Below are 25,685 nucleotides of genomic sequence, written 5' to 3'. Positions count from 1 at the left end.
AACGGGATTGAGGCGTCTGGCAATAGATAGATAGATAGATAGAAAACGTGTTAGGGAGTCATCCAGTACTCACCCTCCTCCACGTGGCAGTGCAGCGTGAGTGATGCCCCCACTGGGTAAGGCCCGATCACGCCACTCACCTCCAGTCCCTCCTCATTAAGGATCCTGATGCGCTGCGGAGGCACTGGTGGGGGGGAGCAAGAAGACAAGGTAGTTAAGAATCGATGCTATTCTCCTTATAGCCTTGGTCTCTTTTTTTTTTTTTTCTATCTAAAACCTTGGAATAAATCTCTCTCTCTCTCTCTCTCTCTCTCTCTCTCTCTCTCTCTCTCTCTCTCTCTCTCGTCTTCAAAGATAACAGAAAGCTGTAATTAATAAATGGCTTTGACTCAATTAACCTTTTTTGTCTAGGAGTTCATATGCAGACCCTGACAGATAATAAATGACTGAGGGAACCAGAACCATACCGTGGCCGAGTGGTTAGAGAGGTCGTCTATTGTCTGGAATGACGGGAGTTCGATCCCTGACTGACACAGAGAACAGTTTGATGAATATAATTTAGCAGACTTTATTGAAATTTCACAAGACCGACCTACCTGTCATAGATCACTAGTCCTTAAAGAGAGAACCCAATCCTGTGTTGAGAATGGACGGTCAGTATTAGTGCCTCAATGGTAGCATGTAAAGATTTGTAATAAGCAAGACTAGTGGGTTTATGGAAACGGGTTGCTAAGAATATTCCAGATCGAGCACGAAAAATAACTCCTTTAGCTCCTTAAAACTAATACGGTTGCCCAGAGACTGCCATTAGTATGAGCTGTACATTCGTCGCTGCCAGCCGGGAAGTCCAACCCATGTACAGTATAATAATCACCAGGAGTATTTCATGCATTAGATATTACTCTCAAGTTGCCTTTAAGGGATTCAAGCCAATCCATGTTTAAATAGACAGACAGACAGACAGACATATAAATAGATAGATAGATAGATGGGTAGATAGATAAATAGATAAATAATGCATACACTCAACTAAACGCTCTACCTTCCTCTTAGAGATTCAGATCAATACACTCATCAATGAAGTGCGATACACACTGATGTCGCAGGTGGGTGATAGTTGGAATGGGATCCTATATGTATACATGATGCCACTGGAGGCGCTGTGGGAGTCTCTCCGAGATGCAGACCAACTAGAAATAAGCATCAGACTCGCCAATTACTCCCAAGTGCACTCTAGTGGCCCTGATAGACGAAGGTAGAAAGAAGACCCTACAACTGTATTGAGTGTGGTCCTTGGTAATAAGGGAGTTCAGAAATAGATAACCAGCCCCCTTGGGTGTTCAGATTATTACTCAGAGACCGCCACAGATATAGGGCTATCGAACTCTTATCTCATTTACCTCCTGTGAACTCAAGCTAATACACAGACATGACCAAACCTAACGCTGCACTCAAGTCACTCCCAGATTCGCCCTGATGTTCGTGGTGGTGATGCTCAGAAGTCGCCCCTACACCAGTGTCCATTGTGGTCTGTGACAATGTGGGAGCTTCTTAGTGATTCAGACAGGCCATTAGGGAATTCAAGCCTTCCATAGATAAACTCTGCACTCACCAACGACCTCCAGCTGTACCCTGGTGTTCCTGGTGGGTGATGATTGGAAGTCAACCCTGCACCTGTACTGGGCGTCGTCTGTGGCATTGAGGGAGCGTAGGATCATCCCAGGGGGGCGGGAAGTCAGGTCAAAATGCGCCCTATTGCCCAGTGAGACGTGGGACCAATGTGGCGCCCGGCTTATTGGTCCGCTGCGCCCGTCAATGCTGTAGGGTGAGAGTAGATCAGTTTTATCAGTATTCTGTTTTAAGATACTTTTCATCTCCAGTGAGCCAAATTAGAGGGATTAGGGCCACTGTTCTTTCTGCAAACATTAATACAAGAAAGAAGTTTGTACTATAAGCCATTTAGTGCTACTGAATGCTGACCTGTATATCGGCATGCCTGTGTGTCCATAGTAGAAGAGGACCAAGGTGGTGACGTCAGTAGGGCGGGGCGGCGCTACCTCACACGGTAGCAGCACCTGACCTCCCTCCACACCACGCACAACCCACAGCGGACCTGCAAAAGAAGGAAATGAAGGCTTAGAATTGCCCCAGTCGACTGCAGAAAAGTCACTGATTATCGGCAAAGGGATTTACTTACTGCAGTTAATAGGATACAGAAGCGTACGTCAACAGTGGATGGCATAGCAGGGAAATGTTGAGGTTTGATGGTACAGTCGTCGACATAAAGCACAGAATATGGTATAAAATAATGGACATATACTACAAGACTGAAAAAAGTAAAGAGTACAAAAGGAAGTGTCAAGGAACAGTGTACTGCTCATGAAACGGTCAGCCAATTAAGTTACCACTTTGTTTCCTTTGATGCCGTGTTGCCATATCGTGTTTGCTACTTTGTTCCTCTTCAGTCACTTAATACAGCATAAGTGACTACAGCACAGACACTGTATGAAGTCGGAATGTTTCGTGGAGTCGTGCTGCCCCATTTAAGAAACTAGCAATACCTTGTCAGCACCTCTCCCTCAGCGATATTTTTTGCACATTACTGTACATAGTTGTTATAGTATTCTTTTGGTACAAAGTATATCGATAATTAAAGATACATATAATTTCATACAGTATACTATAATGTGGTGTAGTCTGCAAAATAAATCATCAAGACCTCACAAAGACTCCCATGCCAACATGAAATTCGCTCTATAAGTCGTGATGAAGATCGCCCACCATATATATCACTGTTTGTCTTCTCTCACGTATCTTCGTATTAAAGTACTTCGTTGTAGCTTTCAGACAATTTAAAATGATAAACGAGCCTCTGATTGATGAGACTATATAGAGCGGGAACAGAAATTGTTGAAATAACAAAGAACTGTTGAATGGAGATGAGACGAATAATTAGTTTAAATAATCAGAAGTGGCTGCGAGAAGGAAGCAGATCTTAAGTGACAAGAGAAACTGGTCCAGGCAGAATTCTCCCACTTGCATCACCATTATTTATTTTTTCGTAGCATTCTCATTTTAGGTTTTTATTTTTTTGTCAGTGTCCACATAACTTATCATTCTCAATATAACTTTTTCAAGCGTTCACGTTATAATTCTCTTTGTATTACGTCGGTGTAACTTTTTCTGTCATTATCCGTATAACTCTTTTTTAGTACTCTCGGTATAACCCTTTCCTGACATTTATTAGGCTATTATTTTTTTTAGACTTCTCGGTATGGTATTTTCTAGTATTCTGCTCATAACTTTTACTAGCATTTTGGATATAACTCTTGCACTGGCATTCTCGGTATAGTGATTCTTTTTCTAGCATTCTCGGGATTTGCATGTAACACTAACCAATACGAGTCTTACTAAGGAGATGACCGGGCCTTACCCCTTACTAGATACTAAATGTTTGTCTAAGGACTCTTGCAGTGGACAGACATTAATTCTCTCTCTCTCTCTCTCTCTCTCTCTCTCTCTCTCTCTCTCTCTCTCTCTCTCTCTCTCACCAGGGTCGTGTCAGCAGGGCCACCAAACGCCAATAACTCCCCCAAATGACTGGCGGGTAAGTGGTTTTTCAACGGCGTGGAAGTAAGTGGTAGGTCAGTCCTTCGGCCACATCCGTTCTAGTCCATTGGGCGGTTGATATCAAATTCTTCTGCTGTGTTTATCGAATTATATAAATGCTCAGTAAATGATTTAACTATAATTACCTACAATACTCCTTTTTTTTCTCACATATTCATACTGATGTCTCATTACAACGTGAAGGAAATAATTGGTGTTGTGAAATCATCTAAAGTTTTTTCAAAGCTATACCTGATACTTCAAAATCCTCGTCTTTGGGATGCGGTCAATGAATCTTACAATAGGCGACGCAGGAAAACACATTTTTACCTGCAGATGTCTTGTGTGTGTGTGTGTGTGTGTGTGTGTGTGTGTGTGTGTGTGTGTGTGTGTGTATGTGTGTGTGTGTGTGCCCTTCCACCTTTGTGCGGTACACGTCTAAGCCGTTACTGTAATCCCGGGTATTGCTTGTTAATGGTGTGTGTCTGGCGGCGGTATGGTTATTGGGTGGGTGTGCTTAGGCCCAACTGACTCGACCACCATTTACCACCTCCACTATGCCGCGGCCTTTACCTGCTCACAGCACGGGTATTTTACTTTAATCTTGCACCCACTACCTTTTATTATTTACTTCTGTTTACCTATTTAAAGTTAATAGTGTCCATTAGTAGTTAAAACTGTCTACTAGTCTCAAAAGTTATCTGATGCTTAACACGAGTTGATTTAGTGATACGATAAGATTGACATAATAATGACGACATGAAGATACAGTGCTAATAGTTGAGAATTGATAAAATAATAATTCATGAACATATGAGAATTTTAGTGGAAAGTAGCAGCAAAATGCAATGCTGCTGTTAGAGCCTGTACGTGGGCATTGCTGGGCTCTGTTGGTGGATAGGAGATTGAAGGAATGGTTGCTTGATGTGAATGAGTTTAGGAAGGCATCAGGAGGGACTTCCGACCTCTTCTTGACTGAGGCAGTTGTGAAAGTATGCAATGGTTTTGACAGAACCAGGAAGGAGGTGAGGCGGAGATAGGAGGTGAAGCTGAGTGACAATGGTGACTGTACTTTTGAACGAGGCGCGTATGCTTAGATATCGGAAAAGACTTCAAAAAGAGATATGAAAGTGCGGGATACTTTTTTTTTTTTTTTATAAATAACAGAACGGAAGAAGGAAAAACAAATGAGTAAAAAAAAAAAGAATACTGTACTGTGAAGGATGGAATGCTAGGGAGATGTGCGGTATAAACAGTGTGGTTGGAATGAAAAGAAGCAAGTATACTAAGTGTTGGAATTAGGAAGTCAATTCTATATGCATGGACAGTATTTATAAGGAGGAAGTGTACAAGCGTGGAAGGATACAGGAAGAAACTGAAAGACGTCAGAGATGTAAGAGGGTTCAGACGCCAAATAAGAAATATCAAAAGAGATATAAAAGAGTTCAGACGTAAAGGAAGAAGTAATAGGGTTCAGATGTAAAAAGAGATGTAGGAAAGTAGAGACGTCAAGAGAGAGGTAAGAAAGTTCAGACGTCAAGAGAGAGGTAAGAAAGCTCAAACGTCAGGTGAGAGGTAAGAGAGCTTAGACGTCAAGAGAGAGGTAGGAGAATTTAGACGCCGAGAGAGAGAGGTAGGTGAGTTTAAACGTCAAGAGAGAGGTAGGAGAGTTCAGGGGAAGAGCGTTTGAAACTTGGAAGGATCAAATATCAAGGAATTTCCAGGAAAGTAAAACTGAAAAAAAAAAAAAAAAAAAGGTTGAATTGTGTGAGGAGAACGAGTTGGCAAATGGATGAAGCAGTCAGGGGAGAAAACAGAGAAGACATAACAGACTCTTGTGGAGTGAAAACGAATTGGAGTGAATATTTTGAAAATATCTTGAATGTAATTGACGACAGAATTGTTATGGTGGAAAACATAATCTGGACTGGATTCGTTTGACTAGAAGGTCGATGAGTGTAATAGCGCCGTTAGAGAACAAACTATGAAAAAAAAAAAAAGCATTACAGGAAATAAAGTGTGGAGAAAGGCTTCAGGAATGGATGAGATTGCTAAGCTGAAGGCGGTGGTTTGTGGAAGGGTTATTCAGAATTTTCATATTAGAAAGGGACAGGGGGGTTATAGGTGTGGCAGGTGGTATGTGAAGCAGCTGTTGTCTTTGGGAATTTATATGTCTGTCGATCCACCTATCTGTCTGTTTGCTTGCCTATCGATCTACCTATCTGTCTGTCTATCTATCTGTCTATTTATCTATCTATCTATCTATCTGTCCGTCTGTCTGTATATGTATATCTGTCTATTTATGTCTGTCAGTAACGAAACGCTTCAAATCCAGAGGAGAGACCACAAACAAATCCCCTGCCACCGTGTCCTCCGGTATCAGATTACCACGCTTATTCATTTCCCTCTCCCACCCCATCCTTCCACCTAATCCTTGCTCTCTCTCTCTCTCTCCCCCTCTTCCCTTCTACCTCAGTCATATACACCCTTTTAGTCAGTCTATAGTTCTTCATTCATTTCACGTGTCCAAGCCATCATTGGGTACATCTGACACTTCTCAAGATGACATGAACACCGCATCGCTCCACAACTTTCCTTTTTGTCTGTTTCTCCACGCAGCTCCACATGCTCCTTTCAGATAACTCATTTCCACGGCTCTCATTCTTGATTTGTGTCCTTCCAGTAAAGTCCAAGTTTCACTTCCATACGTTAGATTGGGGATCACTCCACTTTTCATATTCTACAGTGTTGCAACTTCTGTAAAACTATGTGCAGACGTTCCCACTCATTTGATTCTCTCCATTGCTTCACTAGCAATCGACGCAGGGCATACGGGGTGTCCCAAGAGTTGACGTACTAACTCCGGGAGGTGATTCCTGAAGTCACTCTAAGTCATATTTTGTCGGATTGGCAGAGGTTATGGAGGATAGAATATTTAAATCTAAATGGAGGTAATTATCCTTTTCCATCCCATATTACCATCTTTTTTACTCTTCACTGTTTTATTGCCTCCATTAACGAAGCTGAAAGGAGAATATGCATTCACCCGTGTCCGTCTCTCTGCCTCTGTGTGTGTGTGTGTGTGTGTGTGTGTGTACAAGATATCTCAAAAATTTTTAATCGGAATTTAGTGAAATCTGGCGGATAGGTGGGCTAGAATAAGTCGTTAAATTTTATTGGTGTTGGCGGTGGTATGCGTTCTCCAAGACAGAGTAACAGGGAAAGCTATGATCGTAAAATTGAATGACTCTTTGAGGCCGTAAAAGTATTCGTCTAGAAGGAAAGAGGCATAGAGCAGTAGATCATAAAATTCATTGGCGCTGGCGGACGTATGCTCTTGCTGAGTGCTATCCAGTTTTTACTGAGAATAGCGTTAACAATGATCAATAAATATTCCATGGGTTGTCTAACTAAAATATAAAGCAAAGGAGAGTAAAGATGATGGTGATGTGGAATGGAATTGGATAATCTCTCATAATATCACCATTCAGATTATAATCTGATGTAAGTTCAAAGAAGCCCTAGGGACCACCTTAACGTCAATACATCATTCCCTGAGACACCTTGTATTTCTTCTAATAATATATAGTCATTGTTTTACTAAAGAAGAGTCCTAAATCTATGGGCTAATACTGTTTAATAAAAAGCCCTGTTGCATAGGCTATATCAGATTATATCCTGTATTGTTTTAGGAGTTAATGAAGCTCTTACTGTGCGTGTGTGTGTAGGGGGAAGGGCAAAGGTTGGGAAGTTATTATAGAGATTACTGTCTATGTGCAACCCCTTGAAGAATGCACATACATTTTTTGGTTGACTTAAGCTGGTGGATAAAACATTCAGAAAAACTACAGAATATGGACATATAAACATTCATGCATATTTTCAGACAAAAAAAAAAAAAAAGTATGACAGCAAAGAGGTAGAAGATTCGAGAAGGAACACAGACTAATTGTTAATATTCTTAACACTGAAGAACCAAGGGGCTCACCCGGACAATAATTTCTTTACATATGGAGGTTCGGATTTAGACATTCCAACCTAAATGAGTATTGTTGATGAGCTGAGGGAGATGTAAATTTTTGCATGTTTTACACTTCTACTGTCCTGGTCAGAAATTTCTTTACACTTTCGGGGTTAAAAACTAGAAACTCCAAGCTATTATAAATACTGTTGATATACTAGGGAAGCTCTCATCAAGATTTTGCATGTATAGCACTTCTGGGTTACCGAGCGAATGAAGCAAGAATTAATCCCATTTCATTCTTGTCGATTAGTTTAGCAAGAACTTTTTTAGGTCTTCACAAGGCTTTATGTCAGTGTAAAGCAACTATTGACCAAAACTCTTCTTTCACTAAAGGACATATAAGGCGAGGTATACTTACTTTCTTCGGCTAGCGCGATGAAAGGAAAGCCAAATTAGTATGATCAGCAACATAATAATTCATAAAAAACAGCAACAGTTCTTCCCAAGTTACCGCCTGCCAGGTGTGGGGATCCGAGGTTAGGCTACTGCAACGAAGAACGATTAAGGGAAGGTGGCAATGTGCTGTCCCGTCGAGAAATCTGTAGTTGCCTGTTGGGGATGGAATAGTAGTACAAAGCCAGTACCCCAGCTGGCGCCTCAGAACACTAGACCACCAGGCACCTATCATAGTAAAGGTATAAAACTGCAGCCGATTTCAGAGGACTACTTGCACTGAAAATACTCTTGGTAGGGAACACTGACTTCAGTTATACTTAAATGGTGAAGGAAATTGCCTTTGATAGTTTTTCAAAAATGGGTATAAACAGTACTGAAGACAATACGTACCAAATTTCACTTCAGTCTATTCATAATTATCAACATAAAACAGAAAAAAGCCTCTGAGCTGTGAATCACCCAGTAACAGGCACCAAACATTTGACAAAATAAACTATAAATAAATACTAATTTCTTCAGCATGTAGTATTTCCTTTAGGTTATTCTTACTACCGTCAGACGATTTTATTCAGGTAAAAAAAAAAAGAATAAGTTGTCGCTGACTGAAAAATATAAACGTCCAGTAGCTGAAGGGATGGAAAAAAAAAAAAACATGCGGTGGTTTGTGCGCAGAAAATTGCAAAAGACTATGTTAGTTTAATATATGATATACTCCTTCTCTGGCGCCGGTATATTTTTGTAGCTTGCTCATAGCTTCCCAGGGCAAATTACTTAATGTCTTCACAAGGATGACGTATTTCTTTAGTTTTTATTTTCGTTGTTTTCAAGGTCGTTTATTGAGCTAAGTAGAGGCCTTTTTTACTGCGGGAGTCAGATGTACCAGTAACACTCATTTTTAGATCAGATATTCATTTCTCCATTCAACACATAAGCATCCCACAAGACTGAATACAACTGCCAGGAGAGAGCAAGATTAAACCAATAATACACCTCAACGAACTCAGTCGGTTAACATTTTCACCACGGGGAAGTACCATGCCACGTTGAGTACACCGCTTCCCATCCGATCAGCGAAGTTAAGCAACGTTGGGTCTGGCTAGTACTTGGATGGGTGACCGCCTGGGAACACCAGATGCTGTTGGCATCCCCTACGTCAAGTGGGGTTGGTGGAGGATTAGTGCCCCTCCCTGTAAAAAAATAAACTCTAAGCCCTTGGCCACCCCATTTGGGATAATGGCGTCTGGCAATGGATGGATGGAAGTACTTATTATTTCATTTATGTCACCTCCAGACGATTTTAGCTTTGGAGACGATTTTTTTAACTGGAGGGGTTGCACATCGCCATTATTCACCCCTTTCGTTACAAGAGGCCTTTTCTATGCTGAGTAAAACAGTCTAAATGTAATAAGAATTGGGGTTGTATGCTTAAGCCTGAAATGGAGAAGTATGATGCAGACCTCTAACTTTTGACGATCTTTTATGGAACACCTGTGGTTATGACCTATCAGCCTGCATCCCATATTACAGAATGCAGTCAGCAACCATGCAGGAAGGCCAGACACGTTCTGTGTTCATCATTTATTTCAGAACTCATTGCAAAAAACTGGAGTATGCATTCCACTTTGAGATCTGAAGTCTAAGCATAAGAATTTAATCTCAAAAAAATAAAATAAAAAAAAATAAAGTGACAGGATTGAATGAGTTAAGTGGGACCCAAACAAACACGGTTAGTGAAAGTCAATTATCGACCCTCTGGGAGGGTGATTTGGTGTGTTGTGGTGTGGTGTGGTGTGGGAAGGTGACTTGGTGTGGTGTGGTGTGGGAGGGTGACTTGGTGTGGTGTGGGAAGGTAATCTGATGTGGTGTGGTGTGATGTGGTGTGGTGTGGGAGGATGATGTGGTATGGCGTGGTGTGGTAAGGTGTGGCTTCACGCAAGCCGGATGGAAACTCCTCACATCCGATACGCGCTAATGAGGGACAGACGGACAGAGCCGCTCCTATAGATGCTCCCACATCAAAAAATAAAGAAGTAAAATCATAATAAAAAAGCTATTGCACTGAGGGATTCACTTGCACAGAACCTGGATGATAAAACTAAAATATCGTCTTTGCCAAGGTGCAGTGCGATACAACACTCGGGAATTACGACTCTTGCACGGAAATGTGTATATTGGTGCAGGCTGGCCACAACACAATTTATGGCCGCAGCACACCAGACCACAGCACACCGTCTGGTCAAAATTCATCTGGCCACAATTCACCTTTTAACCACAACACAACCCACCCTCTGACCACAACACAATCCACCCTCTAAGCACAACACAACCCACCCTCTGACCACAACACAACCCACCCTCTGACCACAACACAACCCACCCTCTGACCACAACACAACCCACCCTCTGACCACAACACAACCCACCCTCTGACCACAACACACTTAGCACTATCACGCAGCTTCGTCAGTCAAATATCGCATCTCGGAGATTTGTCACAGGCATGGATCATCACTCTATATGCAAGGGGAATAACACACACACACACACACACACACACACACACACACACAATAAAAATATGATTACAATAGTCTCATATTTTCCTTTGCACGATACATATACCTGGATTGTGACAGGAGCTTCCTAATACCTCCTCCTAAGCGATTCATTTTGGCTGTCACACTTTGGCATTGTCTAGGTCGTTCTCTATGTTGCTTTGAAATACAGGATGATACTGAGGTATGATCTGCAGAATAAATTGCTAAGGAAATTGTGCCACGAAAATCTCTAAAACCACTTGGGCTCTTAATTTGGTCGGTTACGGAATCTCCCTAACACCTCCACCATAGCGATTTATTTTCGGATATGGCTGAGTAATTCGTTCTGTACTTTATGTATGCAGAGTATAATGATATTGGAATGATTTATGTAATACAGAAGAAGAGAGTAAGGTATAATAAGAAAAATAAATCGCTTAGGAAAAGTTGTTAGGGAGTTTCCACAACAGATAAGAATACCGGCACTGGAATAATACTCGTATACCAGGTTTGGGATTATATTTGTGTTACCTGTGTTAGTAGGGATTATATTTTATTACCTGTGTTAGTAAGGATCATATTTTTGTTACCTGTGTTAGTAGGGATTATATTTGTGTTACCTGTGTTAGTAGGGATTATATTTGTGTTACCTGTGTTAGTAGGGATTATATTTGTGTTACCTGTGTTGATATTAAACAGATTAAAGTGGCATACAAGGGAAGATAACAGTGCTCAGTGTGAAATGAATAGCTCAGGTACAGGTGCTAGGTAAGAAGGCTATGCAACATTTTTTCGTTACCAGTGTGTTCCTGCAATATGGCAAATTAATACTCTCTTATGTGCCATCTGTGCCGCATGTGTAGATATTAGGGATAAGTAGCATACAAACGAATGTAACAGTATAACAAGCAAAATAAATCGCTAAGGAAGAGGTGCTACGGAGCCTGCTTAGCTTACAAAGAAAAAAAAAATGGGTCTACATTAAGGCACGTATTCTTGTCCGTTAAGGAAGCTCCCTAACACTTCTTCCTACGCGATTTATTTTGTTTATTACACCTTGCCGTCCTTTTCTGTGTTACCTAAGTCATTCTAATAACACCATACTCTGCATAAATATCGTACAAAACATTAGCCAGCGGCATCCAAAAATAAATCGGTGAGGAATAGGTGTTAGGGAGCCTCCTTACCCAGCGAGGATACGAACCCAGGTCACGGTAATCCACAGGTGGGATGTACAAAAGAATTTATAATGGGTTACCTGTCGTATTTCGGACTGGTTTTTCCCGGATGGTCGACGGCATTAGAATATTTCCCTGTCTTGCGTTCTTTCTTAAAAAAAAAAAAAAAATCCTGGCTACGAGAGGAAAACTGTCGTGGCATCAGATTTTTTCCGTCTTGCGTTCTTTCGTTAATTAAAAAAAAAAAAAATCTGGTTACGAGAGGACACGTCATAGCAGTTTTCTGATATGGGTGGATGGACTAAGAAAGAAATAATTGAAATTTACCATGTCTCCAGTTCTCTCTTTAAAATGAAAATGAAAATAATAATAATAATAATAATAATAATAGTAGTAATAATAATAATAATAACAATAATAATAATAATAACAACAACAATAATAATAATAATAATAATGATAATAATAATAATAATAATGGTTACGACAGGGGCTCCATCAAAAGTATGTTCGAATATCGCATCCCAGAGCATTTCATTCCTGGTGTCATACTTGTCAGGTGAGATGAATAGCATACAGAAGCATACTATACCCTTTTCACCTTAACTTGGCCCAGATATTTGGTCCCTTGAGAGCTTCTTTCACATTGCTTAGTGACAGAATAAGACAATACTATGGCTCCGCAGTCGTTCCAGAACACTTCATCGTGACTAACAACATATTCTCCTAGGTGTTAATCTTTTATTACAATTCAGCACTGAATAGGAAGGGGTGGCAGTTTTAAACCAAGGTAGAGTGCAAAGGGTGTAATATGGAGCATACACAATAATTCGCTAAGGAAAATGAGTTGGACAGCCACCAAAGTTGACCAGACTTGAGGTCCTACAGTCCAGAGGCCTTGCTTGATATCCTCAGCTTAATATAATCGCCTGACACTAGTGGAAAATTGAAGTTTACGTCACCGAGAAAGGGTTACTATACTCGTTTCACTCTTACTTGGCCTAAAATTGTCATATCTCTTTGAATACTGAGTTGTGATAATGATTTACACTAGATTATATTGTTAGTCACGAAACAGTGTTATGGGAAGGGGTCGAGCCGTGGCAGTGTCTTTTTATGCCATTGAGATACGTGAAATAAGCTGTTAAAGGACGAGAATTTGGGCCAAGTTAGTATAAAAGAGATATAGTGATGGTGTTCTCACTCAAGGTTCCATTTGTATTGCTTTAATGTTGGTATAGCGTGCATCAATAACTGGGACAGTTTTTTTTTTTTTTTTTTTTTTTTTTTGCCTATTACACATTAATATTCTCTGGTATATTATTTATATGGTTTTAATGTCGACATAGTTTGTATCAGTAACTTGGATATAATACTATTTTTTCCTGTTGCACCTTAACATTTTCCAGAATGTTATTTATTTCGTCATAATGTCAACATAACTGGGATATAGTAACATATAACACAGAACGATATTGGAAATGAATCCTTCATCGACAAATGATAACTTAAAGTATATGTTCTGCTCTAGCCGTTGCCAAGACGTTTCATTCAGCTGAGAAAAGACGCCTGCCTGAAAAAATCTAAAGTAATGTGAAATCCTCTGGAGTCAGACATAGATCGAAAAACCCGTCACCTCGTGAATGTTTCATAAAATTACTTCAACAATTCTGGAAATTTCCCTATGTTGGATAAACCGTCTCGTGATAGCAAAATATTTAAATAAATTCATACAAATGTAAATAAATAAAAGAAATCAAAGGAAAAAAAAGGTAAGAAATACGAATCGTGCTGGTAATGAGGGAGTTACGGGTATGTAAGGGACGTACCATCCTGGGGTGGGATTCACAAAATATTTACTTACTATCGATTCCCTTTGATTATGAAGATTTTGATTTGCAGGAACAACAAAGGACATAAAATAATTCAGCATATTTGTTTCCTATTCCTTCCTGCAAATAATCATGGAGGAAAACTGTCTTGAAAGTAGGATTTTTTACTTTCCTCTTCTTTCTTTTTTTAGGAAATACAAAGAGAGAAGAGTGTAGAATGTTCCCGTCTTTTGTTTCTCCCACAAAAAACAAATCAGAGTTGAGAGAGGGAAATGACTGCAAGGTCTATACGTCAGTCTGGCTCCTGGTGGTATTGTACGACTAAAAAAAAAAAAAAAAAAAAAAAGAAAGAAAGAAAGGAAAAGGAGAAAGAAAAGAAAAAATCCATCTTTTATATTCAAGACCATTTGGCCGTGATTGGCCCCTGGGTCCATATACCCCTTCAGTCCGGTGATCTGTTTTGTACTTTATTCTTTCTATTACCAGGCATTTTCCTCCCGTTATGGGTGACTTCTAGAAACGGTGGGGTTAGATATGACTTTCAGTAACCTCCCTCCCCCCCACTATTAAATGTCTGTCCCAAATTTAGTAAAATCCCGTGGTGACAAGAATTAGAGACTGAAATAGAACGTAGGCAGTAAAGAAGGCTGTATATTTTTGTATTTTTGTATTCAAGGAAGGAGGAACCAAAGGCCAGGAGGCCGCAAACCGTCCCTTCCAAGAAAAAACAAAAACAATACAACAGAGAGCCAAATTCAAGGTCGGTTCATTTTGAGATGCCTAGACACACTGCGTTTGAAAGACTGGAGATCATAGGAAGCAGGATATACAGACAGTTCGAGAAATGTCTCCTACGATAAATTAAATGGAGATGGAAAAAACACTAGCACAAAACATCGTGGTGAAGCGGTTAACCATGAGAGAACACAGCTGAGATGAATGGTTAATTTATCTTCACAAACCTGAATCAAAATTAATCCCTTTCAACATGATGGCGTCTTTTTTATTTCACTCAGGTTGCCATCAGATTATTTTATTCAGCTTCGGAAAAAAAAATCTTCATTAGTAAAAAGTAGTTAATGAAAGCTACGTTTAACCCCTATCCAGTTGGGAATATCGTGTGTCTTAGAAAAAAATGTCTGGAGTTAGCAGGAATAAAATACATAAAGTTATAGGCATCCCCAGTTAAAGTGTTCGAGCCAGTGAACATGCCCCCATGTTGGTAATTTAACTTTCCATCGATGTAGACAGGTCCTCTTTGGCCTTAATAGTTTCCAAAATAGCGCGGTTCGGATGCTCAGTTACTTTTTTTTTTTGTCTTTTGTCTTTTTAGGAATATGGTGGTGAATTCTTAGAAAAGTCACTTACGTAACACTTAACGGGTAATGGTTTTCAATAAGTTTTCTAATGATGTGCATAAGTTCACCATAGACTGTACTGTTCGCTGTTATTCAGTGCACAAAATTTTTCACTATCATTCGGTGTGCAGCATCATACACTCGCTGTTCAAAGTTCTGGCTTGTAATGCTCTTTGCTGATGTATTGATCCTTCACCATCTAGCACACTGCATACAATAATCAGTGACCAGTATTATTCACTAAGCAGTATCTTTACATATTTTTCAGCTCAATATCCTTCAGTCTTATTCAGTGTGCAGTTTTATACATTCACTGTTCAAGGTCCCGATATATGGTGTTCGTTGTTGATGCACAGATGCCTCACCAACCGGCGTATTCCATGCAATATTCACTGCCACCACCGCCATTCTCATGCACCCCTCTTATATTTTTATTTACGCCACCAATATACACACTCTATTTTACCTTCCTTCAGCACGGACGCCCACACCTGACACGTTATTAAAACACCTTTTCTGCCGACACTTACTTTTTATTTCGTGCTGCTATTTTCATTCCTGTTGGTCTAGTGGGTTCAGGCGCTCCAAGCGGTTGTGGCCTATTAGGGTTTGTGTCCGAGGGTTGGTTGGGGATTTTTGCTCACGTAATGAATCTCGGAGGGAAGCGAGTCTGCCTTAAATATCACACCCAAAAAAAGTCTAGACCCAGCCTTCTGCGCTCCAGGTCGGACAAAAAAAGAAAAAAATAAATAAATAAATATAAAACGAACGAATGAAAGAAAGTAGAAACATCGATACTAGAAGAGAATACAGTAGATGCTGCCATGAGATGATGAGTGTATAAATTACAACATGTGTGAAGAAGTGAAACAGGTTTCGAATCACTGGTATTAGAACTTGCAGAGGGAGAGAGAGGATAACTGCATCAGACGGCCACCGAAGACAGTCTCTGAGAGCAAAGTTTGTAAAGAGGAAATAATGCAGGTTGGGAGCTTCGCTGGATAGTGACTTAAATTTCTTTTATGGTAAAAACAAAGATCGCGGGGCTGAGAAGCTGCAAATTTTGTCCTTCAGAAAGACAACTGAACTCAGATAAAACCAATTCCAAGTTTCTCTGCAACGCTGCTTTGGTAAGAAAAATAATGGGAACTTTCCAAGGAGATCACTGAGAAAAAGACGTTAGGGATGTTATGAGATGAACTGTGTTGTTGAACGTAAGGCGAAGGACTAGCGGAGTGTTTTGCCAAGATGAGAGATGACAGACTGAGTTTCTGAAGCATTATGGGAAACTTGATTTTTATCCATTGAGAAATAAGCGATAAATCAGATGTTAATTGTGCCAAAGTCTCTACCTGATTGCACCTGGAACTGTTGTGATGGCCTCTGTAAGAAGATAGTGAAAAAGTGAAGGGAGGAGTTATCAGCGTATGTGTGGATAGAGCTAAGGATAGTATTCTCAGTGACGTAGGAGGCATTCTAACACCTGTCCTTTACTGATTTATCTTATATATTATACCTTCTCTTGTATGCTATTTATATCGTTTGATAGCAACCTAGGGCGTGAGAAGAATACGAGAGAGCATCAAGGTGTAACATGGAGGAGAAATCGCTGAGGCAGAGGCTTTACAGAATCTCCCACACCACTTAGAATACGACCCAAGACGTACAGCTCAGTATGTCACTGCTGAATAACATGAAAAGTGTAGGTGAATGCACAGGACACAGGACCACAGCTACTGATGGTGGTTTAGAGGAAGAACAGTGACCGTCTACACCTGCAACAAAAGCTACACCATTACAGTAACATTTAGTTTTGTTCATGGGAGATTTTGTACACCTTCATCTGAACTACTTAACCCATCGAGACCGAGGACGTCTTCATGTTAGTTCAGCGGGTTGTGGGGGATTAATCTGACTGGATGGATTGGACTTATGCTTCAATCAACCCTTCAGCACGGTGCCTTACTGTTTCGTTTTCTTTTGTTTTCAATGACAGGAGTATTTCATTCAACTTCGGGGATATTTATTTTACTGGAAGGTTTCAGTATAGCCGTCATTAACCCTTCACTGTTAAATGTCCTCTTTAGGTTCCGTAAACTCTTCTGGCCGTAGTAAGAAATACAAAAGCCATTATCCTACTGATGATTTGTTTTTCCACGAAATGTTTGTAGAAATCTCAGCTTACAGTTATCAAGAATTTACCGTATGTATTGCCTTTCACTTGGCCAGATAAACTAGCCCCGGGCCCCTATGCTTCAGGTGGATCAATAAAGGTGTGGATAATGAATGGATGGGCATATTCCCTCCTCTACTGATATAGTTCATTCACTTTGGCGGAGATTTTCGTCTTTTTGCAGCTCACATCCCGTAGCTCGATAACAAGCTCCCAATCCTTGCCATTGCACTTCTTCGTGACTAGCGCTTTGTTCATGTGTTAATATCCTGTATGTCAGCATTCAAGATGAAGAGGTGTTAATTTTAAGCCAAGTCAAAATAAAAAGGGTATAGCACATGTATCAGTTTGAGTGTCGTGTTGGTGGTTGTAAGGACGTTGTTGAAATACCCAACAGATATTTTGCATCGGCTCCAGTGACGCTACGGAGATTTATGCACGGAGGGGAAGTGGTGAGGCGAGAGAGAGAGAGAGAGAGAGAGAGAGAGAGAGTGTGTGTGTGTGTGTGTGTGTGTGTGTGTGTGTGTGTGTGTGTGCGTTAGTGATTGCAAGGCCTTTTTTTCCCCCTAGCCCTCAGCGCACCGGCCACCTGCTAACGTTGATGTACACCTGTGTATACATTGCCTTACTCTAATGGAGATCCCTCATTCATTTAATTAGTGCAGGATTAGTAAGCTTACCCGTTCACCACCATGACGTCATTTGTTGTTATTGTTCTTGTTGTTTTCGTTGTGGTTGTTGTTGTTGTGGCTCCATAATCATCTGAATGTGAACCTACTGGACTACAGCTAAAGTTACTCTTGTCCTGCAGTCTGTGCCCCATCTTTCTTTTAAGGATAGGGAGGGAAGGTGAGGGACCTTTGTATAACCGTACCGCGGTTATATTGGTGCCACCACCCGAAGGCTACTCCTCTCAAGCACCACAGATTTGTACTGGGGATATATCTGTGCTTTGTTAATTAGATTTAAAAGAAGCACACGTTTTAGGAAAAGATTAAACAGTGTCTGTATCACTGGTTTAAAAGTAAAATACATCCTTGAGATAGGAACAGAAATATGCTCCAGCATTTAAAGATATATATATATATATATATATATATATATATATATATATATATAACATCATCAGCCGATTGAGTATCCACTGCAGGACCGGCCTATCCCGACCGAAGTCGGGACGATACAGCCAATATTTCTCTACCAAGTGGCTTAGGCTGTCTAGCAGAGATTGTATGTAGGGTGAGAAGTGCTTGTAAGTGTAACTGTGGTGTTGGAGTGGCTTTGGATGTGTGTGTAGTCTGTGAACTAAGTGTAATCGGCCCGCGCAAGCCGACTGGGTGCAAGCATGCTTTATAGTAAGCGACACTGGTTCAACCACAGCACCCCTTGTGTCCGCCAATGCAGTATTGGGCATGAAGAACACTCCCAAAGTTTATTACCCTGGCGGGGCGCGAACCCTCGTTGTTCAGTGTACGAAAACGCACACTTTACCACTGTACCACAGAGGCTCCATATATATATATATATATATATATATATATATATATATATATATATATATATATATATATATATATATATATATATATATATTACAGTGTGGAATGTACGATTTTTGTTGCTGGTCGTGTTTTTTTTACCTAGGTATAGACTGTTTAGATAAACTGGTCGTTTTTTGCATGCAAATGCGTAACGTCAAACCTTGATCAAAGAGTTTTTTTTTTTTTTTTTTTAATAGATTATCTCAAATTATATTCTTTGTTTCAGCTTCCCTACAAGGCTGAAATAATCGTTAAGATAAAACATGCTGCATTGGCTTTGACAGTATGCACTGAGAACAGTGAGCCATTAACTAGCAACACGCCAAACACCTACCGCACAGCACCATAATTCTCGATGGCTACGCGGTCACACAGGAAGTTCCATTCAGAAAGACAAAGTCGTTATTACTTAAGAGGTCAGTGTACTATCACCTGCTGATTAAATCCAAGCTTAAGCCAGTGTCAGCCGTTAGAGTATAACAGTATTGCTGTCACAAAAGCCTTCGTACGTTCACACTTCTTGCGGTCCTTATCATATATTTCATCTCAGTTTAAATAATTGCGCTAACGCAATGGGAAACTTATGTTTTAGGCATACGGTGATATACAGAAGGGTCTTGACACTCAGAGAACATTTCTGAGTACCGGTACTGATGTTGAGAAGAGATATTCATTACTAGCTACATGCCAAAAAAATTGAACTTACGTGAAAGCCAAAGTTACTCCAAACCCGGTGATGTCGTTAACACTGTGTCTCCTGTCATTTATTCCCAGTTTATGATATTCGTCTGGTGCTGGCACACAAAAAACACTAGCATATTCCCCACCACGAGAGGGTTACGAGGACCAGGACTGACAACTCAGACTCGTAGGACCATCTCTCAGCACAATAAGATGGTCTGGTGTTAACTAGATCAGAATGCTAGTGTTGTCCCAGCCATAAAAATATAGCCTTTAGTTCCGGGGAATACGGAGGTGGTGAGTGGTGACCATCATCCATTCATTTGATGTATGCTGCTTGCTTCTTCCTTCACTTTTATTATTCTTTTCTGTGCCTGCCCTCCTCTCGTCCTATTTCTGTCATCCATTCTGTCTTCATTCCAGTTCAGGTGACTCTACACTGAGTGACAAGCCTAATGATTTCCTGTAATCCAGAAAACAATTTAGAACGCTGGATGATAACCATATAGCTAAATAACGGAGAAATGTGGAGCCTGCTGCTGTGCGCCCTGTTAACTTGGTGGAGAGACGCTGATGCGGCGTTCATCCAGAAACCAAACTTCAACATTATTCCCCGGCGCCTCGCCGTGGCGAGGAGCTGTCCGCCGCAGGGAACTTCAGTTTACTGCAAGGTATGGCCCTATAGGGATGGTTGCTTGCCTGCAATTAATTAATCTACTTGGGCAGACAGCCAGGGGTTACTCAACAGCAACAACAACAAGTAGGTCAAGGGAAATAGAGTAAAAGAGTAAATGACGTCCGTGTGTAAGTAGAACAGGGAAGTGCCCGTGGAAACGTAACAAAACACATGTCATAAGGAGGCCATCATGTTCAACACCTTCACTGTGATGACGTATGATACAGTATGTCAGTCTATTTGGGATTTACGAGTACCAAAACTCTTCTGTTCTGCTTGGGAGTAACTTTTCAAACTGGAAAGCGTTAGATACAGCCTTCATAAACCCTTCAGCATCGTAGGTCTTTCCTAAGGAGAGCAAAATTATCGGGAGGTAATATTGACAAATATATATAATACTTCAGTGTAGTGACTGAGTTAAAGGCAGTTTCTGTGCCCAATACAATGGTTCAGGATTATATATGTTTAGAGGTGATACATATGCTGGTTTCTTTTCCACTTCTCTCTCCTTTCCTCTTATTCTTAGTTCTTTCCTTCCCCCGAGCATCAAATATTTTCATTGTTCTCTCTCCTCCACCATCCCTCCCTCATTCCCCCCTGCTCTCTCTCTCTCTCTCTCTCTCTCTCTCTCTCTCTCTCTCTCTCACTCACTTTCCCTGGCTTCCTCTCTCAAAGCCCCTTCCCTCAACTCAGCCGTCTCCTGAAAGTGGGTTATATTGGGGGAGAGAGAGAGAGAGAGAGAGCGCGGGGGGGGGGGCGCTAAAATACTGAGGCGTAAGACTGTAATATACGTCTGAAAGGCAGGAAGGCAGGCAGGGAGACAAGAGGCTGGCAGGGAGTGTGAGGTGTGAGGTGTGAGGGAAGAGAGACGGGAATGAGCGGAGAGAATGGAGGAAGGAAGGGCGAGGTGGAGCGAGGGATCGAGGAGTGGAAGCGTGAGGTGGAGGGAAGGATGAAGACAAGGTGGAAGGCTGGAAGTGAGGTATGTGGGAGGAGGAGAAGGGGAGGCAAAGTGGAGGAGAGGAAGGAAAAGGCATAGGAGACAGAGAAGGTGGGAAGAGATTAAGAAGGAGAGAAGGGATGAAGGAGGTAGAGAATGTGAGGTCTGAGGGAGGAAGGAAGGTGCCGGGAGAATGGAGGGGTAGGAGAGAAAGATAGGTGAAAGGAGAGAAGGATGGAGGAGAGGAAGGAGAGCATGAAGGAAGGATGGACATAAAGGAGGAAACAGTGTAGAGGGAGAAGACTGTGGGGTGTGACGGAAGAGGAAAGGGACGGGGAAAGTGGAGGAGGGGAAGGCAAAGTAGAAGGAAAAAAGAATTGACGGAGGAGATGAAGAGTGAGGCGAAGGGGAGGATTTAGGAGAGGAAGGGAGACGCGGAAGGAAGATGTAGAGAGACGTGGAAGGAAGATGTAGGGTAATGAGTAAGAAATGAAGGACAGGATGGAGGAGTGAAAGGAAGGGTAAGAGGGAAGGAAGGATGAAGACTATATGTGAGGAAGGAGAGTGTGATTTGCGAACGACGAGAGGAGGAGGGGGACACAGCCTGCAGTGAGAGTAGTTGTAGTTGCAACCTCAGGCTCATCTGAATGTGAACCCCGTTAACTGCAGGCTTAAGTTGCCCTTCTCCTGCAGTCCACCATCTTCCTTTCGGGGGATAAGGAGGGAGTTGAGGGTCGATTGCTTAACCAGGAAGAGAAGCCACCCATTTCTATCTGCACCATCATGTAAATGCGTCCCTCTCCAACACCCAAATAGAAATACAGTATTACATCTACTTGGTTTCTGATCAACTGCGGGTAAAAAAAAAAAAAAATCTTGCTTTCCATTTGTTAATAATTTCTTGTCCCATCAGGAGCATAGTAGCTGGCATTTGGAGACATCGTCCTGACATTTAAGGCGAAGGTGACCAGCCTCGCTTGACCCTGAGTGGCATTACGTGAGCAATAAACCCCAAAATTCCTAGGATTTAAACCATTACGGGTCCCAGAATCTTACTCTGTCGCTCGGGAATCTCTGTCTATATATACTTTGTTCTGAGTTGAATATTCGTGATCAGTTCTATTAGTAACACATTTTACGTTATTCTTAACAACACAAGACGATGTTATTCAGCTCACGAGACACATTCTGACTGGGGGGATTAGAATCGACCTACATTAACTTCTTCAGTATGAGAAGGCTTTCATAAACTGAATAAAATTGCCTCGATGTAGCAAGATAAATAAAGTAAAGGGAGTGAGGCCTCAGCACAGTGATAAGGTTAACATACTCAGGCTCCTTTGGCTCACATTCTGATAAATAAAATCATCTGATGTTAACTGGAAAAAATAGAGTTTCCGTGTTGGTGGGAGAGAGAGACAGACTAGAGCTTGAATTCTTTATTTTCTTTTACATTTCGGTCAACAAAGAAAGCATCCTTTTTTTTTTTTAGTTCTTTGTCGCCCGAAACGTCAGAGAAAATAAGAATTCAAGCTCCAGCCTGTGTCTCTCTCACCCAATATTTCCACTTGTCACAGTGGATCATCTTCATTCTAAAGAGTTGCCTTGTTCATGAAAGAGTTAATGGTGACTATCAACACACCCGGGCTCATATAAGTCATCGTTAAATTAAATCGTCTGGCGTTAGCAGGATCAAAATACTGCGGTTGGTGGTGACAGCATTAAATCACAAAGCTACTTATAAACTCACTCTCAGCTGAATAGAAATAATGTGGCTTTGGTTGGAATGATAGAGTTGTTCGGACCATGAGGGAGTTGAGATTCGCCCGCCATACCAGCTGTGTTCTATTGTGATGCTCTCTTAATTTCCTTCCACATAATTTTGTTTACACTCCAATTAATCTCTGTTGGCCTTTAAATAACTCTTTGATTTATTCTGTTCCTTTCGTCATTTATCTCACTCCCTGCATTATCTATATCAGCTTCTGTTTTATTATCAGCTTAAGCCGTTTCTTGAGTTTTTTCTTTTTTATTCTTGCTGATTACACACGCTTGAAATCAACTTAGGAATTCAATCTTGTACAGTACTGAAGAGATTAATGAAGGCTTTATTTAATTTCTGTAGTTCGAGGAGTATTTCCCAAGATAAATAAATTGTCTGGAGATGTCAAGAATGTATAATATATGCTACACAGAGGCGAGGTGGTCCAAACAGCATTTTAATTAACTCAATATTTCCTTCGCATCTCCCTGGGCGCTAAAGGAAAAAATACTACGCCTTCAAATGTTATATTGAGCGAGAATACTTGACAGTTTTGAATCCCTTTTTCCTCACAAATCGTATCATTGTCCGTATTTTTTCAACACAGCATCTGTATGGACTCCTTTAGGCTTGTTGTACTCCCAGCAAAACAAAATCCTCTTGCTTGATTTATTCCGACCATGGGAGGGTTACTGGAAGGCTTTGTATTTCACTGCCATTCTCGCAAATCATTGCTGATGGCTGTTACCTCACCGTCATGGTAGAGACGAGGTCCACTAACAGGAACAGAAAAACAGATGCCCGTGAAACCATGATTTGAGTACCCATTAACAGGAATAGCAATTACACGCAAGAGAAACCATTATTTGAGTCCCCATTAACAGGAACAGCAAATACACGCGCGAGAAACAATGATTGGAATTCCCAGGGAAGTGAGTCACATATCCTGCCACGTAGCATCAAAGCCCTTCCGTCCCAGGCCCTGTCTCCGCTATGACACAGCACTCAGATATATAAGATCTTTGCTTTGGTACACCGAATATACAGAATAATTATACCTCTCTCTCTCTCTCTCTCTCTCTCTCTCTCTCTCTCTCTCTCTCTCTCTCTCTCTCTCTCTCTCACGTACCGTTGTGAGGTAAATCTTTAGAAAACACGCAGGAAGAGATCACCCATTTACTTGTTGTGAAATAATTCTTTATTATAATGCAAGAATTATCACCCTCTATAGCAAATCGCAGAATAATAAATAAATAGATAAATAAATATGTATGTAAATAAGTTAATAAATAAATCAAGAAAATTAAAAACAGATCACACCGGCTGCTGTCAAAGTTTTCCTCAACAGGTGCTCCTTGAACTGTCAAATTATCGACACGTTACATCACTGCTAAGACACTGATTATAGACCAGAACCACATTAACGTTAGTTCAGTATAGAATGAGACTTCACAGGCTCTTGTAAAGTTGCTGAAATGATCGAAAATTTATGAAGAAAATACTGACACTCTGCCCCAACCGGTTTTAAAATTTACTGTGAAGGACGTGCATGGTTTGTGGAAGCTTGATCCATAATTCTCAACACCATCTCATTAAGTCTCGTAAGATTAGTATGTTAATCCGTCAACCTTCAGTGTAACCCCTAAAACGCATCTGCCTACCACTGGAGATTCGCGTAGCTTATTTTAAGAACCATTTACTGTAGAGGAATATATCTAAAAAAACGTGATGAAAAAAACTCACCGTCTTCCGTGTGGGCAGGTGTTGTATAGATGGCTTGTGTTTTTGTGACCATCAGCATCAGCATCAACACCATAACTGTGATGCTGTTGACACCCCTACCATCACTGTAACTACTACCCCTACCGCCATCACTATAACTACCACCCCTACCACCATCACTATAACTACCACCCCTACCACCATCACTATAACTACCACTACCACAACTAACACTTTCACTATAACTACTACTATTTTTTACCCCAGCACCACTGTAACTAACACTGCTACCATAAATACTACTATATATCCCATCGTTATCTATGCATCTACCTTTATCACGTCTATTACTACTACATCTCCAACTACCACTATGTGCACCTTTGTTACATGTATCATCACTACTGTATTTAGTAATGTTTTCACCATCATCATCATTACATCTACCAATATCACTAATGCTAAGTCTACTATTCAATCTACCATCAGTACTATACCTTTCACCACACCGAATATTACATCTATTCTTACGTGCACCACCACCTTCATATATACCACTAAATCTACCACCACCACACATACCACTAATAGATCTACCACCACCACCACCACAGCCAAAGCTACCACTACTTCCACTATAACCACACACACTGTTACCACAATTACTACATCCTCCACCTCCTTCACCACTGCACTCGTTTAATGGTATATTTTTCACTCTCATTTTCCGTATGTCTGTTTTTATGTGTTTTAATATTATCTACTGTACACTGTTTTTTTTATTCCATTCTGATTAAATTTTGGGGTGTTATTTCATGTATTGTTATTCTGATATTACACTGAAGGAATATCTTTACTTTTGCATCTCTGCCATTTACTTCTAATTCATAACTCTTTTACAATTTTTTCTCCTTGCCTTTTCATACTTGCAGAAAAAAAAAAAAACATTGTTGAGCTATTCTTCCTATAACGTTATTATTATTCGTCTTTATCTCTCCTTATCATTGTCATTATCATCATCATCATCATCATTACTATTATTATTATTATTATTATTATTATTATTATTATGAGATTATCATTTATTATTCACCTGAAGCTATCACCCTTCATAATTTTTCTCACACATTTTTTTTCTTAAACACTATCTTTCTATACGTCTCTTCTTCATCATCTTCATACCCATTTCTTCCTTTCGTCTCTTACCAAGTTGTAGAAATAATCACTTCGGTTATCATCAAGTCCTTGTATTAATA

At 40.6% G+C, this 25,685-nt stretch overlaps 1 protein-coding gene and 1 pseudogene across 1 annotated transcript in view; one reads left to right on the top strand and one right to left on the bottom strand.

Moving 5' to 3' along the window:
- The window catches only part of LOC145398731 (protein turtle homolog A-like), a 91,831-nt gene extending 67,308 nt beyond the window's left edge, over positions 1–24,523 (bottom strand). The window contains exons 1-5 of the mRNA XM_080271528.1: positions 24,451–24,523; positions 11,127–11,246; positions 1,981–2,113; positions 1,613–1,818; positions 74–184 (exon numbers count right to left, since the gene is read on the bottom strand). Coding sequence (XP_080127654.1) covers positions 74–184; positions 1,613–1,818; positions 1,981–2,113; positions 11,127–11,246; positions 24,451–24,523 — 643 coding nt within the window. The remainder of the gene's footprint in view (positions 1–73; positions 185–1,612; positions 1,819–1,980; positions 2,114–11,126; positions 11,247–24,450) is intronic.
- On the top strand, positions 9,055–9,173 carry LOC145398887 (5S ribosomal RNA; annotated as a pseudogene).
- Positions 24,524–25,685: the final 1,162 nt, after the last annotated feature.

The sequence above is a fragment of the Coenobita brevimanus genome, chromosome 46 (genome assembly GCF_032717465.1).
Source record: "Coenobita brevimanus isolate Jiangsu-jjx chromosome 46, ASM3271746v2, whole genome shotgun sequence".
Taxonomy (NCBI): domain Eukaryota; kingdom Metazoa; phylum Arthropoda; class Malacostraca; order Decapoda; family Coenobitidae; genus Coenobita; species Coenobita brevimanus.
This window is presented reverse-complemented; position numbering and strand designations above follow the sequence as displayed.